The following is a 15,950-nucleotide window of genomic DNA, read 5'->3' on the forward strand; positions in this document are numbered from 1 at the left end:
GGGTGTAGTGACTTCAGGAGGAGGGAGTCATGCTTAGCTGAGACTGGGGAGTAGAAAAAGAGATGGGGTTCCGGCCAAAGGGAACGGCCTGTGTGTGGACCCTGAGGGGATAGAGGGCCAGGGGCTATGTGGGACTAGATGCCAGAGACCTCTCCACCTGGTTTAGGTCTAATACCAAGCAACAAGCTGCATAACCATCCCCCAAGAGGGATTGTACATGAGTCCCCCACATGCCTTCCAACTACTTTCAGAATGTCTGTTGTGTATTCTTTCCCTTCTCCTGTGAATTTCCACCCTGGGCCAAGTGCTCAGTCCTGTCGCCAGGGAACTAGGAGATGCGGTTGCCGTGACAACTCTGTGCTATCTGGACACATAGGTGCTTCTACTTGTTGCCATGACACCCACCGCCCACCCTTCCTGAAGGCTTTGTGGATCCCAGGAGAAAGAACAGAGAGTAGCTCCTTTCAGATGTCTCATAAGCTAGCAGGACAAAAGAGGAGATTGAGTCTCAGAGAAGGCAGTGGGCCCAAGATAAGCAACAAGGTCATCCCTGCTGACTACTGTTCCTAAAAGGAGGGAGCATTCCCACAGATGGAAATGAAGGGCCTTTTTCTCCTGAGACTCCAGAGGAGACTGCAGTAATGTGTGGCCTCTAGCTCCATTTTAGAATCTTTCAAAACACTTCAGAACATCGTTTTAGAACATTCCAGAACATCTTGGAAGAGTCTAGAATGTTCCAGAACATTCCAGGGGGAAAAATGTAGAGGGCTAGGAATTAATTACTAGGAGCAGTGGTGTAGTAGTCAGGCTGCTAACCAAGAGGTTGGCTGTTTGAACTCACCAGCTACTCTGGGGAATACAATCTTCTTTCATAAAGATTCACTGTATGTAGCAAGCTCTGGTGGCCTAGTGATAAGAAGATGCACTGCAATCTCAGAGGTACACGATTCGAATCCACCAGATGCTCTGCTGGAGAAGGAGGAACAATTTCCTCCTGTATCGGTCAGATCTGATTTGATGGTACACACAAAAAAATAATGAACTAAAATAAATTTAAAAAAAAAATATTTACTGTATGTATAAAAAAAATTTCTTTTCCCCGGCTTCAGAAACTCAATGGCAATTCATTACGATTTGGTAACGGGTAAAAGTAACTGGACAAAGAAGCCCAAAGGCCTTCCTTTGGCGCCCAATGCCCCTGCCATATGCTGTATGAGTGGATAGGATGATGGAGCCAAAGCTTACCTGGGCTGGCCCGCTCACAAGGTGTCCAGTGTGGGGGGGAAGAGATGAACAATAAGCCCATAAAAAAGTAAATGAGGAAGAAAGACACAGAAGACGATGAACTGAAACAGTGGAAAAAATAATACTAGACAAATTAAGCAAGAGCAGGGTCAGACAGTCAACACTAGGGAGGGAGCCATCCATGCAGAAGGGACCGCCGTGCAATGACTCTGATGTTCATGCTGTGACCCTAACTGCATAGAACCCAGTGCAGTTGCAGGGGAGACTGGACAAAGACACAGGCAGGAGGGACCAGGGCCTGGACCCTGGTTTTCTCTGGACATGTACATGTGTGTCAGAGTACACATACACACAGAGAACTTTCTCCCTCCACCTGGGATGCCCTCTCTTCTCTCTAGATTCTCCCATCCCTCAAAGTCCTACTCAGCTGCCCCCTCCTTGTGTCAGTCTCCGTTTACCACCTAATTCTCCCTCCTCCAACTAGTCACAACGCATGTGCCTAGTGTCAGAGCAAACCTATTAGAAAGAAGGAAGAGAGTCGCAGGCACCAGGTACTGGGGAGGGTCCTCCCAAGTCCACACACATCTCAAGCTGAGAGAGTAGTGGTGGCAAGGTCGGGATGCGGGGGCCACTGCAATTACTTCTGGGAATGAGGAGGAAAGCATCCTCTTAGCTCTGCGTCAAAAGGTGGGAGGGAAGCAGTCAGCAAGGGGGCTGCGAGGATGGTAAGGAAGGCAGGGAAGTCAGGGGTATCCATGTAACAGGAACAGAAAATCATGGTGGGGATGGCATATCTGAGCACAGAAGGGGCTTGACCCTATGTGGGGAGTGGACTTGGCACTGCCACTGAAACTGGGAGAACCTGGAAGCAGGATGGATTTGTGGTTCAAGTGAAAACTAAGGATACAACTAAGCAAAATATCTCCTGGCCAAGCAGTCTGTGCTAGGTGCCTTGGGAGAGCTCAGCAGCTACCCTCAGGGAGCTTAGACAACTGCATCAAAGGAGACCAGAGTTATTTAGTGTTCCAAGAGCAAGGGCAGTGAGCCGAACAGGGGTGTCACAGGGTCTCCTCTGGGCTGGTTGGAAAGGGTCAGGTCAAGATGTCTTTGCCTTTTTTGGTTTTGAGGAACCATTAAAATTGAGATTGTGAGCATGAGGCTGGAGCAGGGCTGGGAAGGAAGAGGTTCTCAGCACAGATCCTTGGTACAAGCAGTCAGGAAATAAGGAGACACATTGCACTGAGGAAATCTGCAGCTAGGACTTCTCTAAATTATTGAGGAGTAATGATGTCAGTTTGAGGACTAAGATGTATCTGATTCTGGACATAGTTTTTCTGATAATTTGCTATGCATCTGAGAGCTGGACAATGAGTAAAGATGACAGAAGAACTGACGTCTTTGAGCTGTGGTGGTGGAGAAGAGCACAGAATATACCAGGAGAACAAATGGATATGTCTTGGAGAGGGTACAGCCAGAGTGCTCTTTGGAGGCAAGAATGATGAGGCTTGAGGGAGCTCTGGTGGCCTGGTGGCGAGAAGCTATGCTGCAATCCCCAAGGCATGAGGTTTGAATCCACCAGATGCTTTGCTGGAGAAGGAGGGGCAGTCTCCTCCTGTGCTAGTTGAAACTGATTCGACGGCACACAAAAACAAAAATGATGAAGCTTCACCTCACATACTTCGGGCATGCTGCTTGGAGGGGCTATTCCTTGGATAACGACATGATATTGGGAAGGGTGGAAGGTTGGCAAAGGAGAGAAAGACCCTCAACCAGAAGGACTGACAAAGTGCTGCAACAGGCTCTTGTGTGTCAGGAAGTGTGAGGATGCTTCAGGACAGAACAGGGTTCAGATCTTTTGTTCATAGGGTTGCTGAGAGTCATATTCTACTCAATGGCGCCTAACAACAACAACAAAGATCCTTGGACAGGAAGGAACAAAGAAGTCCCTGAGAACCCACAGGGACCCCATGAGGGCAGGGTACAGTTAGCAGGGGCAACTTCTATGACTGGAGATGTGATTATGAGAGACTAGATCGTGAGGGGCTGGCTCAGCACATTTCATTGTCTGAGCTTCTCAAAGCATCAGTAAACCCTGAAAGGGAGATAAACTTGAGGGGGGATTTGCTATCTACCAAGAGCTCTCTCCATTTTGGCTGGAGAAATGCAGGGAGTTATCAGCAGAGGTGACACAGGAGTTGGCGACAGCCACAGGGGTAAAGATAATTGTCTGGGCTAGAGGCTGAGGGTTGGCAAGTGGAATAAGAAGCGGGGAAAAAGTAATAAGAACCCTAATCCAAAGGTCAGTGGTTTGAATCCTGCTCACCATTTGGCTGGTGGCCTAATGATAAGGAACTGTGCTTCCAACCTGATGGCAGGCAGTTCGAATCCACCAGCTGCTCCACAGGAGAAAAATGAACAATCTTCTCCTGTGAGATTATACTAACTCTGAAAACTTCACCAGAGGGTCAGCTATGAGCCGATTCTGACTTGGCACTACACGAAGACAGAACCACCCTGCAGAGAAAAATATGGCCATTTGCTTCTGTAAAGATTTCAGCCTTGGTTATAAGGTAGCTCTGGTGGCCTAGTGGCAAGACACTGCACTGCAATCCCAGAGGTACGCGGTTCAAATCCACCAAATGCTCTGCTGGAGAAGGAGAGGGCAATCTCCTCCTGTACCAGTCAGATCTGATTTGACGGTACACGTAAGAATAATACAATAAAAAAATTTAAAAAAAAAAAGATTTCAGCCTTGGAAAGCCTACAGGTCAGCTCCACTCTGTCCTTCCAGGACACGGTGAATCAGAATTGGCCCTGTGGCAACGGGTCTGGTTTGGAGTTTATGGGATGATGTGGAAGGGACAGAATGAATGGATGCGTAGCTTGAAAACTATAGTCAGTGTCACTGAATTCCATATGTAGAATTGTTGAGATGGCATGTTTAGTTATGTCTATTTTCACGATTTAAAAAAATTAAGTTGTTGCTGTTGTGTACCATCAAATCAGAAATTAATCATAGCTGACTCTCCAGCAGGTTTTTGAAGGCAGTAATTTGCATGGGAGGACGCTGCCCGTCTTCCTCCTTCGGAGAAGCTGGTGGATTCAAATCACATGACTTTGGCTACTAGGCCAGCAGGCTTCCTAAAAAAAGACCCCAAAAAATTAAATAAGAGGTGACTTTCAAAGATATTGGTGTGTTCAGAGGTGGAGGTAGCTGTATGGATAGGAAGTAAAAAGAGAATGGGGAGAAAAACCCCAACCTCACCCTCCTCCCATTCATGTCCACTAGTGGCAACAGTGGGGAGACACACTGACAACAGGAAGTGGAAATGCTAACCTTCCCCTCCATCACCCACAAAGCTATTAGTGTGCAGCCCCCCAGACTGCAGTCTCTAGACTGGGATCACTGTGCTTCTCATCACGAAGTCTCTCCAGATGAAGCCCAAGCCAGCCAGGAACCTCTGGTGGCCAGTAGCAGAGGCAGAAGCTTGGCAACAAAGGACACTGGTTATGTTCCTCATGATACCTCTCCAATGCTAAGTCAGGAAAAGGATGATGGGAAGGATGCCGAGATGCGGATACCCTGTAGGCAGTGCAAGGATATTCCAAGGTGTTTAATTCATGGGCTAGAGGACACTTAGCCAAGAGCATGAGTCCCTTTCCCAGCAAACTCCCCTCTGATATTCAAAGTCTAATGTGGACTGGGCAGCAGAAAAAGGTGTGTCCTCTAAGCAGGCAGCTGGTTCGCACTCTTGTGCCAGCAGAGGCTTCCCCCAGCTCAGAGTGGACCAGCACCCAGGGCCACCCCTTGTTCAGGCCCCAAAGGCAGCGGGAGGGATGAACAGAAGACGACTCAGTTCGAGATGTCTTTTATATACACTTTATTCCTCCCAGTGCCCCATGCAGCAGGCCCAGCCGCCCCGTCTGGTGTGGACTGGGGTCCCAGGAGGCTGGGCAGGAAAATGAGAGGAACCCTCCCAGCAGGAGGTAGCTTCTCCCTCACCCCGCCAGGCCTCAGCCTACCTGAGAGGAGATGAGAGGAAAGAGGGGGTGACACAGAACTGATTTCAAATACTCAGGAAGCCACACAACAGAAGACAAAATGTAGCACGCTAAGGGTAAGGGGGGGCCATGAGGAGCCAAAGTTGGATCCTGACCCCAAACCAGGGCTTCTCATCCCCCAGAGCCTGGGGGAGGGGCAGGACTGGGAGAGAGAAAGAGTGGGTGGAAGAGACCAAGGAGAACCCCGCCTCACCTCTAGTCTCAGACTCCAGTGCTAGACAAGCCCCGCCCAAGGATCTCCCTGCCCTAACCCAAGGAGCTTCCAAGGTCCGTGAGGCTCAGGGATAGGGGTCTACAGTTTGGTGAAGTCCAGCTTCAGCTGGTAAGGTGGGGGGCTGTCCTCACAGGGGTGGGAGGGGTATAGGGGCCAATCCGGCTCTACCACGAAACCCTTGTGCTGCTCCAGCGTCAGGGGCTACGGAAGAGTCAAAGAGGGAAGGCCGCTTGAGACGCCCTGCTCCAGCCAGGCTCCTTCCCACCTCTAACCTCATGATTCCCTGATTGAGGGTGGGCTTCTCCCCCCCCCCCCAACCCGCACTGACAACTCAGGGCTCTCCGCCTCCAGAGGAGGAGGAGTGGCCAAAGGCAGCAACTCCACAGGGACAGCCCCGCCCCTCACCAGGCCCCGCCCCTGGTCCGTCCAGCTCCGCCCACAGGCCCCTATTGGCACCGCCCACCTGGAACTTGAGGTGCTGGCCAGGTGCAGTCACCAGGGTAGAACAGCTCAACCACAGCATCACCAGCACAGACAGGAAGAGGCAGCAGGCCAGGATCCATCGAGGCAGCCCTGAACGCCTGTCCAGCCCACAGGCACTGCTCAGTGCCCTGGACAGGGGCCAAGGGAGAATACCTCCCCCTCTGGTTCCCATCCCAGCCTTCCCCAGGGTACACTCACCGGGACATGCAGCTGAGGAAGTCGTTGTCCTGGGGCTCTTCGGACTCAGCCTTGGCCTTGCTGCTGCTGGTCTTGACTCGGATCTTGGCTTTCCTCACCTTGTCCAAGGGGCCCATGGGGTCTAAGGAACAGTGACACTGCTCAGCAAAATGTCTTTTCCCCAGAAGACCTTTCCAGTGGTGCATGGGAGAAAGGAGGCCAGGACTAGGGGACAGGACATGGCGTCCTGGAGAAGGAGGGCAGAACCTTGGAGATGGGCCTTGGGACTCTCAGGGATGGGATGTGGAATCCCAGGAGATGAACCACAGAACCCTGGGAGGTAGCCCATGGGACTCTAAGAACTTCATGATGGACTGCGGGACCCTGGGAGACGGACAACGAAACTCTAGAAGGTAGCTTATGTAACCCCAGAAATTGAGAGCTAGAGACCCCAACGTAAGATATCTACCAGGACTCATGGACTCTAGGACCCCATGGGAGAAATCTCAGTGAGGCCAGACCTTACCCACATGCACCTCCAGGGCTTCAGGGTGGGATCCTCTCCAGGTGACCTCCACTCGCTGTAGGTGCGCCCCCTCGGGCTCAGGACTCTCCACTACAGGCTGCGTCTGAGCCAGGGACAAGAGAACAAGAAGAGAACAGGAAGGACACCACTTGGACGGGATATCCCAGAAGCTAGCACCTAACTCTGCTGGAGGGTCAAAAAGAGGACTCTCCCCCATAAGACTGGGCATCCATGTCTGGATTCTTTTTCCGCACTTCTGTGGGCACTCTTGATTTTCTTTGACCTCATTCTCCAGCTCCAGAAGCCAGTCAGCCAAGGATGAGCTAAGAGGTGGCCACAAACCTGGCCAGGGCTGGTCAGAATAAAACCAGCTGATGTGGCAACCCCAAAGGGCTGTTATCTGATACCTTGGGTATCCATCTTGCTCTCAGGAGGGGTGGGTCTGCCTGGGAATGATGCTGCCACAAGGGAAAAGCAAGCTCAGGAGACGGACGTGTGGACCCTGAGTCCCTGCGGTCCAGCTGTGCCTCCATGAGCCAAAAGCCAAAGCTTGACCCCTCCTTACCCCGACCAGGCCCCTCTTGGCCTCACCTGGAACACCACCACCTTCCCACTGTCCGTCTGCAGGTAGTACGTCCATGTGGAGGACACAAAGCCCTGGGCTGAGTTGACAAAGTCACTGCAGAGGGTGGAGAACAGCTCCAGGAGGGAAAGTGCTCCACTGGGAGCCTCCAGACCTTTCCTCTGGGGACAGGGAGAGCCAAAGCACAGAAATGTCAGCCAGGTAGGGGACTAACCAATCAGGGGGACCAAAATAAGGGGCAGGGACAGGGGAAGAGGCTGGGAGAACTGGTGAGCAGATCTAAGTGGTTTAGGGCACATCAAATAGATCATCAGATAATGAACACAGACTTTGGCACTGCGTTTGGCTTGCTCTTTTGCCTCAAAGCCGATTACCCTCTTGGAGCCCTGACATGGTAACGATCCCTCCCTTCATAGGACTGCCATCAAGCCACCATCTGCCAAAAGCTGAGCACAGCACACGAGTCTAATGACTATTAGCTGCTGTTTCACTGCCATCATCACTCTTGTTTCTACCATGTTTAGGAGGAGCTCAGAATAGGAAGGGAGGTAGTGACAGAGCTTTTCTGAACATCAAAACATCCTAGAGGCGTGGAGAGCCTTGAGGCATGGAGCTGCAGCTCCAAGGGCCCCTGGCTGAGCTGAATGCCTTACTGAGCCTTGGTTTGTTCATCTGTGAAATTATAATACATCCTATACTAGTGCAGAGATGATAAGCAAATACCAAACCCACTGATTCAGGGACTTACAGGACAAGAATAGACCTGCCCCAGGGGTTTTCTGAGGCTGTAAAATCTTTAAAGGCGCAAACATTCTCACCTTTCTTCTGCCAAGTGTCCTGCGCACTCAAACTGTTGGCCTGTTGGTGAGCGTTCCAATACTTAACCTACTGTACCATCAGCTCTATAGTTGACAACCGGTGAGTGAGTATTGTTTCTCCCTGGAAGGCCATTCCTATTGGCAACTTCCTCATGAGCCCCTGTCCTAAGCCCCTCCCAGATGACAGTGACCACTATGGAGCCAATGTACCCACACAGAGAACAAGATTAGTTCAGCATCTGGCATGCAACGCGTGCTCAATAAAATCAGCTCTGGTGGTGCTGAGGACAAAGAGCCAAGGGTTGGAAGCCAGCCCAGTGTCCTTGAGTTCAAATTCCACCTCTGCACAGCTCCAGCTTTATGAGCCTGGGAAGCTGCTGTCTGGGCACTAGACAAGATAGAGCCGCCAATCAGTGACTCAAGAAATTTGGGAAAAGCTCTGCTTAATAGGCTCTTATTAATGCTCAATAAGCCATTTTTAAGGGAGCTCTGGTGGCCTAAGGGCAAAGATCTGTGCTACAATCTCGAAGGAGCACGGTTTGAATCCACCAGATGCTCTGCTGGTGAAGGAGTGGCAATCTCCTCCTGTGCCAGTCGGATCCGACTAGGTACCCAACAAGACGGGGGGAATACCATTTCTTGCAGGGGCATAGGAGGGGTGGCAACAGAGACTCTTTCCATGTCACAGAGATGACAGCTGAGGTTGGAGAAGTGACACCATTTAATGACACTGGACAGATGGGTGATGGTGGCACAGGGAAGGAGCTGGGGCGCAGGAGGGAAGAGGTAAATGGGATGTCCACCTTCTGTTCCAAGTCTGGCTCAGCCTCTGGCTCCAGCTGCTGGCTCCAGCATCCCTCGCTGCAGGCCCGCTGCTCTGCTTCCTTCACATAAGCCTCAACGCAGGCTGGAAGTGGGAAGGGTAGAATGGGGTAGATAGGACCCTGCCAGAGGAGCACCTCAGACCACCCCCCCCAGGTCCCTTCTCCCATCTCAGGTCCCTTGCGCCCCCCCCCCACTTGTTTTCACCTGCTTGACACTCGGTCTGGGTGGCGTTGGGCTTGGAGCTCCGGGCCACAAAGCGGCAGATGGAAAAGAGGCGGCAGCCTCGCTCACAGGCGCTGACCAGGACCGCCCTGTCATACGGCAACTCAGAGGGGCTCACGGGCCCTGCCTAGGAGGAACACAGGACTAGGCCAGTTGGATGTGAAGAGAGGGCCATAGCATTCAGAGGAGAGAGATGGACGTGCTCACCCACCCCAGAAAAATCTAGCTTCAGCTTGGGGGAAGGTAGAAGAATAGGAGCTCTGGAGGGAGGTGAGGAAGCTTGAGGAAATGGCTAGACAATGGGAGACCAGGGTTTGGGGGAGAATGGAGAAAAATTTAAGCCAGTAACATCCATGGAGGAGGAGACTGAAACGGGAGCTCCAGGGAGGCAGTCTCAGTATCTTTTGGGCCTGGGGAAATTGGGGAGGATGTGAGTGCAAACACAAGCACATGGGGCAGTGGATACAGCAGGAGCTCAGGAAGAGGGAGGTGGGACGGATGGGGAGGTGACATGGAGAAGGTGACAGGAAGAACCTCAGTCTTACTCCTTTCAGCCAGTCCCCACAGAAGGGACTGGAAGCCCTTGCTCCCTTCCGTTGGAGGGTTCTTCCATTGCAGGAGGTACATCTCTGGTTCCTCTATCACTCCACCCCCACCGGAGGGACTCCCATCACCCATACCCCCATCTGTGCAATAATCTCCACACTAGACCTCCATCTTTGTCCCCCTGCTGCATGCGAGGGATCCATGCCCAATTATCTACCCCATCAGGTGTGCCCCGAGCCCTCACTCGCCCCTATCTTATAGACCCCATTTTTGCCAAAGAGATCCCCATCCTATACCCCCTCAGAGGGGCCTGGGTACACAGGCTGGCGCAGCATGCGCTTCACCTGCGAGGGCCGCAGGCCGGGGTCCCGGTCGCGGCACCGCAGCTGGCAGCTCTGCGTGTCCCCGAGCTGCGGGGCAAAGGGATCACGCGCGGGCGGCGCGGGGGCGGTGGGGGGCGGCAGCAGCAGCAACAGCAGCGGTAGCAGCGCTGCGGTCGCCATGGCCGCTGTCGCTGGATCCGGGGCGCGGCGCCGAGGATGCGGCGGCGGCGGCGGGGACCGGGCGCTGACGTCACCGAGCGAGGCAGCCTGGGAACGGGGGGTGGGGGCATGCGGAGAATGGGCGGGGGGAGCGCGCTGCGGCACCGGCTGGGTGAAGGCCAACAGGGCACGTGACCCCGGGCAGGTGGACGTAGATCACTCTGCTCCGGCCAGTCCCATCTAGGCGGGAATGCGGGGGGGAGGGAGCAAGACATCTTCTGGTACCTACAGAAATCTAAACGAAGTAAACAGGATAACGTGGTAGGGAGACCCCATTGACTAAGGGTATCCAGAAAGAACAAGAAGAGGTGATGTTTGAGCAGGAAGAAAAGCACCACAGCAGAGGAAAGAGATCATGCAAAGGTCCTGAGGCAGAAAGTAGCTAGTCCTACAAAGATGGGAAGAGGGGGGGGTGGTAGGTGCAAAGCCAGGAAGAGAGAGAGAGGAGGGAGTGGAAGGCAAGATGGGGTCTGCGCAGGCCTCAGGAAAGTCTGTGACATTTTCTCATGGACATTCAGCTCAGATAGGCAGTTAAGTAAGTGCACAGGCTGTCTCCTCCGGGAAGTCCTCCCACCCCAGGTAGAAAGGCGTCTTCCCTAGTTGTGAGTGGACATAGGGATGTACACAGGCAGGGGTCCAAGGTGGTTGCAAGATAACTGGGGGCAAGCAGGAGCACTTCTGACTTCCAGAACTGTCGCATCCTGCAGTGACTGCCCGCAACCCCATACTCCGGACCTCCAGGTAAAGATCATTGCCGCCCCTCCCTGCCTTCCCAGGTTCGAGATGCCGGCGTTCCTCTAAAGTTGGGGTCCCCCCTCCCTCCTGTCCCGGCCGCGCCCGCCGCAGGTGCGCGCGGAGGCCTCGCAGCGCCGCCGCTGGCGGATCCCAGAACAGGCTCCGCCCCCGCAGACGCGGCGGCAGCCACGCGGGGTCGGGGGGTCAGAGGGCGCCGCAGGTTCCGGCTGGGGAGGAGGGGACCCGGGGGGCTGGCGCGTCCCCTCTGCAGGCCGGCCGCTGCGCTTTCATCTCAGCGGCCCGGGCCGGCCCCCACGTGGCTTAATCAGGCGCGGCTGTTCCTGGCGGACCCCGAACATCTGGATGCCGGCGCGGCCCCTCCCCCGTTCCGCCCCGCCCCTGCCGGGCGGAGGCCGCTGCGACCCCACAGCCAGGGCCTCTTGGCTGCGGTTTGCCGGAGGACGGCGAACCCCGCATCCAGCTCACCGCGCTCTAGGTCCACGCCTTTGGAAACAGACCTGTCACCCATTTCACAGGTGGGAAACTGAGGCCTCTGGACCCTCGTGGAACCAGAAACCGAGTTCACACACGTGTTCATTCCAGAGCCCTGCCTGCCTGTGCCTTCCCTGATCATGACTGTCATTCATTTATGAATTACAAACAAAGCATTTTCTAACCTTTTCTTTTAAAAAACACAACACCACAACCCACCAACCACAGTCCCTCTATAAGGTAGCTATGGGGGCATTACCCAGTTTTCAGATGAAGAAACTGAGGTTCAGAGAGTCAAGAAGGGCCAGGCCAGGTGGCAAGAAGCAAAGAGAGGCTAACAGAACCCTAACAGACTAGGCGGCGTCGAGCATAAGAAGCATCTTAAAAAGTTCAACCACCAGAGACAACCAACCCCTTTGGAAGAAAGGGAAACTGAGGCCCGAGGGATCGTGCTGCCGGCCCAGTTCGTCCCGAAGAAGGGGAAGTAGGTTGGATTGCCGCCCCCAACCCTTTTCCGCTCCTCGAGGCCGCTGGGGGGGAGAACGGAAGGAGGACTTGACCCTAGCCCCCCAGGTGAGCCCCCGCGCCCCCTCCTGCTGTTCCCAGGGGAGCGGGTCCAGGTGAGGGGCGGGTGGGCCGCCGGGCGGCCGGGGTCGGGTTTCAGGAAATCCGCCGACATTCCTTCGGGGCTTAAGAGGGAAAGTTGACTCGGCGCCGCCCCTCTCCCCCCCACTTCCTACCCCCCGGGGCGGCTCGGCCGGGGGCGGTGGGTGGGGTGGGGGGCGCCGCGGCCGCAGGGCGTGAATCAGCAGCGGCCCAGGCGTCCGGGAAGCATCGGCCGAGGTCAGGGCGGGCAGCGGACAAGCGCCCTTTGTCCCTTGCCGCCCTCACCACGACCCCGCTGACCCCCACCCCTAAGCTGGGTACAGATCGGGGAGGCGGCTCGGCACCGCGGCGCCGGCGCTCGCTGAAGGGGAGTGGTGGAGAAGGGGCAGCACCAACTGGCTCTCCAGTACCCCCTGTCACCTCCTAGGACCCAGACTCCAGAGTTCTCCAAGGTGCAGAGGGGTTGAAAACACAGGTCCTCACCATCAGGTTCTGTGGGGCGGGCAGAGACCTAGGATGCTCCAGCTGTCAAGAACCCCCCTGGAAGGGATCTGAATTTTTGAAGAGCAAGGGTGCTCTGGCTTGGCACCCAGGCCTCTGGGCTCCCAGGCTCACTTGTGGAGATGTCAAATGATCATATTTAGGACACATGCTGGCCCTTCTTCTGGGGTCCACCTCTAGTCCTAGGGGTCTGCTGCCCAACTCCCATTTTTAGCATCTTCACAGGACTCCACACCCACACCCCAGCCACACCCCTCACCTGAACCTTTCCTAAGAGTGTGGGCCTAGAACTCAAAGCTTCTAATCTCAACCTGTGGGGCTCCAGGTTCAGGCTCAATTCTAAGGGTTGGGGCATGAGAGAGGCTCCCATTGGCTCTGAGTCCCACCACCCCTTCCGGGGCCTAAAATGCCTCAGAACCCCAAAAGCCGCCAGGAAGCTGGGGCCAGAGGGCCCCCTAACCCAATCCCAAACCTTCACCCAAAGGACCCTTGAGTGGGAGGGGCAAGACTAAAAAGTTCTCCCTCTTTCCACAGCGGCCTCTTGAAGAGAAGAGGGCCAGAGCTCCCTCCTTCTGCCTCAAGGTTCCCAGCCACCCTCAAGGACTTAGGTCAATATTTGCCAGAAGGTTCTCCTTGCTGCAAAGAAGCAGCTGGACTAAGAAAGGGTTTATGTCACTGGAGACACAAAGGGCAGGAAAGAGTTCAATTTGGAGTCAAGACCTTTTCACTAAAGTCAAAAGAAGAGGTCAAGGGTCACCCAGGGAGATGCCAGCCACCTAGAGGGCAGGACTGAGCCAGATCCAAAACTCTAAAATTCTTGTCGGTAAAGATCGGCGAGTACTGGGTCCTGACCAGCTTCCCTGGCACAAGCCTTGTGGAGAACCCTGAGAAATATGCTCTGAGCTTCCTTGCTACTTGGAGGACTTGAAAAGTCTTTTACATTTGCAAATACTGATTCAGCTGTGGTGGGGCACATTCACTGGGCCAGCACTCATGAGTCTCCAAGGCTAGATGTGCAAAAGCAGAGAGACCCATGCATGTCACAAAGACAATGCAACAAGGTGAAGGGGACAGCTGGGAAGATGAATTTGGGGGGGAAGATTCTGGGAACAGCATCCCTGACAGGGAGCAGCCAGTGTGCTCCAGGGTAATGAATGAAAAGCCTAGTGGATCTGAAGGACCAGTAAGGACGAGAGTAGCTGATACAGAGCAGGACAGAGGAGGGAGGGGAAGGAAAGCCGAGGCTGAGGAGAGGTGCCCCGTTTGCTTCTTTGACAAGTTCCCCAGGAAGGCTGGGCAGATAAAACTGGAAAGCTGGGAGGAGAGAGGGGTGGCGCCTAGACACATCCGTAGCCGGGTGGGGGAAAGGGGTCAGAAGCTCTGAATTGGGATGTAGTTTGGAATCAGAGCCAACAAGATCTGCTGATGGATTGGACGTATGGGATGAGAGAAGGGAAGAGTAGTCACGCTCGGCTCCAGGTCCCAGCTTGAAGCACCTGGATGGACGGGGAGCCCCCTTTCCCAGGACATGAAGGACTGGGGGAGGAGCAGAGCTGTTAGGAGGAGACACAGGAAAATTTTACTGGTCTTCTAAGCAGGGGGCAGGTGGGGGACAGTCTTTAAGATTCTCCTCCTCCCAGCATGGAGCCTGCAAGGGGTGGAGGTGGAAGTGTAGAACATGCAGATTGCACAGTTCCAGCCAGTGAGCTAACACGCTGCCACTCCCACTTAACCCTCCCAAGCACCTTCCAGACAGGTGGACCTGGGGCCCCATTTTCCAGAGCTGAAGTCCAAGAGCCACCTTACGTGCAAGAGGAGGGCTGTGCCAGCTTCCAGCTGGGTTGCAAGCTCCTATTGAAATTCCAGACAGCTCTAGTGCCAAGAAGCTGTGCTGCTGCTGTCTCAAAGGCAAAAAGTTCTAATCCACCAGGTGCTGGGTGAGAGAAGGCTGGGCAACCTTCTCCCATGCAATTTACTGTCTCTGAAAACCTAGAGGTTGCTAGGAGGTCAGCTAAGTCAGTTCCCACGCAATGGCACCCAACACAAATCTGAATTTTAGTGGGCTGTCTAGAAGTAACCCAAGATGCAAAAGGGAAACTGAGTAAGGGGAGGCCTGGCTTGCTGCTGTAAACAGAATTACACCTTCCCCAACTTGATTTTCCTACACTCCTAGACAAAGTCCAGATGGCTAGGCTGATCCCCTCAGTCCTTAGCTTCCTGTTCTATTTTTTGAGTCTGGGGTCTGAGTTGGGGACCCAACTAGAAAATGTCTGACCTTCTTAACCCCATTTGATCCCTTTGTGAGAATGGAGGAGCGGGAAGAAGGGTTCTAACTGCTAAGGGAACCCTTGGAAGGATAAGCACCGTAGCCCCACCCATCATGGAACTCTAAGAGGGGATCGGCTGCGACCAAAACTGAGAAATCTCTTCAGGAGTCCCCTCCATGGCGGCCTCTAGGCTCCAAGTACGGGAACCCTTTATTCCTGGACGCCTTGATCGGGTGGGGACAGGAGGAGGGAGATGAGTTGCCCGGGACGGGAGGGGTCCCGAAACCCCAGCGGTGGCCAAAAATAATAACGCCGAGAAAGATCCCTGCGCAAAAGCAGGCAGACTATGCGTCGCTCCAGGCGGCTGCGTTACCTGAAGTCGGGCGGGCGGCGGCCGCCCCAGCGATTACTCACCGCGTGGCGCACCCCACCCGCGGGCCGCTGAGCGGATTTTTCCGTGGGGGGTGTCAGTGAGTTGGGTGGGGAAATCTCCTCTTAGGAACCCCTCTAGTGAACGAGGGATGTAGTTTCCCCCGCAGTCCCAGGGCCCGCTCCTACGGGGGTGCTTGCAAGAGCTCCCTCCCGAGGATCCTCAGTCTAGTCCCGCGCGCGGGGGGCAGCTGTACTGGAGCGCGGGCCGCGACTCGGTGCCTTCCTACTGTCTCCCGGTCTTCCCTCCAGCAGATCCCTGGCCGAGGCTGCGCGCCGAGAAGCGCGGAAGGCGGGATGAGTGGGGAGGGCGGGGGCGCTGGGCCCAGGCCGGTGGGATCCGTGAGCTGGGCGCGGGCAGGGGGCGCCTTCCAGGCCCCCGGGGAGGAAGGGGGAAAGGAGATGGGGGAGGCGGGGCTCATGGACCGCTCAGTGGGGGGCGGGGCCAGGGCTGGAGTGGGGGCCGAGGGGAGCTTTGCATCGGGAGGGGGGGAAAGGAGCCGGCAGAAAAGGGAGGCCTCGGCGACAGTAAGGGGCATCAGGCAGAGCGCAGGGTGTGGGGCGTTGGGCGGCGCATAGAGATGGGATTGGGGAGCCGATTTTCAGACGAGAGTTGGGGGTCTGGAGATGATAGGGTGGCGATAGAGGTCTCGAGACACAGGGGGACGGTGGAGGGT

At 54.9% G+C, this 15,950-nt stretch overlaps 1 protein-coding gene across 1 annotated transcript; it reads right to left on the reverse strand.

Moving 5' to 3' along the window:
- Positions 1–5,599: 5,599 nt before the first annotated feature.
- Positions 5,600–10,204, reverse strand: TMEM59L (transmembrane protein 59-like). Its single transcript, XM_006885873.1, has 8 exons — positions 10,046–10,204; positions 9,138–9,282; positions 8,912–9,015; positions 7,299–7,451; positions 6,708–6,810; positions 6,203–6,323; positions 5,985–6,102; positions 5,600–5,722 (listed from the first exon to the last, which is right to left on the reverse strand). Exons 1-8 carry the CDS (start codon positions 10,202–10,204, stop codon positions 5,600–5,602), a joined length of 1,026 nt encoding a protein of 341 aa, XP_006885935.1.
- Between the last annotated feature and the right edge of the window lie 5,746 nt (positions 10,205–15,950).

Source organism: Elephantulus edwardii, unplaced genomic scaffold, assembly GCF_000299155.1.
Source record: "Elephantulus edwardii isolate Elephantulus edwardi_28Jun2011 unplaced genomic scaffold, EleEdw1.0 scaffold00045, whole genome shotgun sequence".
Taxonomy (NCBI): Eukaryota; Metazoa; Chordata; class Mammalia; order Macroscelidea; family Macroscelididae; genus Elephantulus; species Elephantulus edwardii.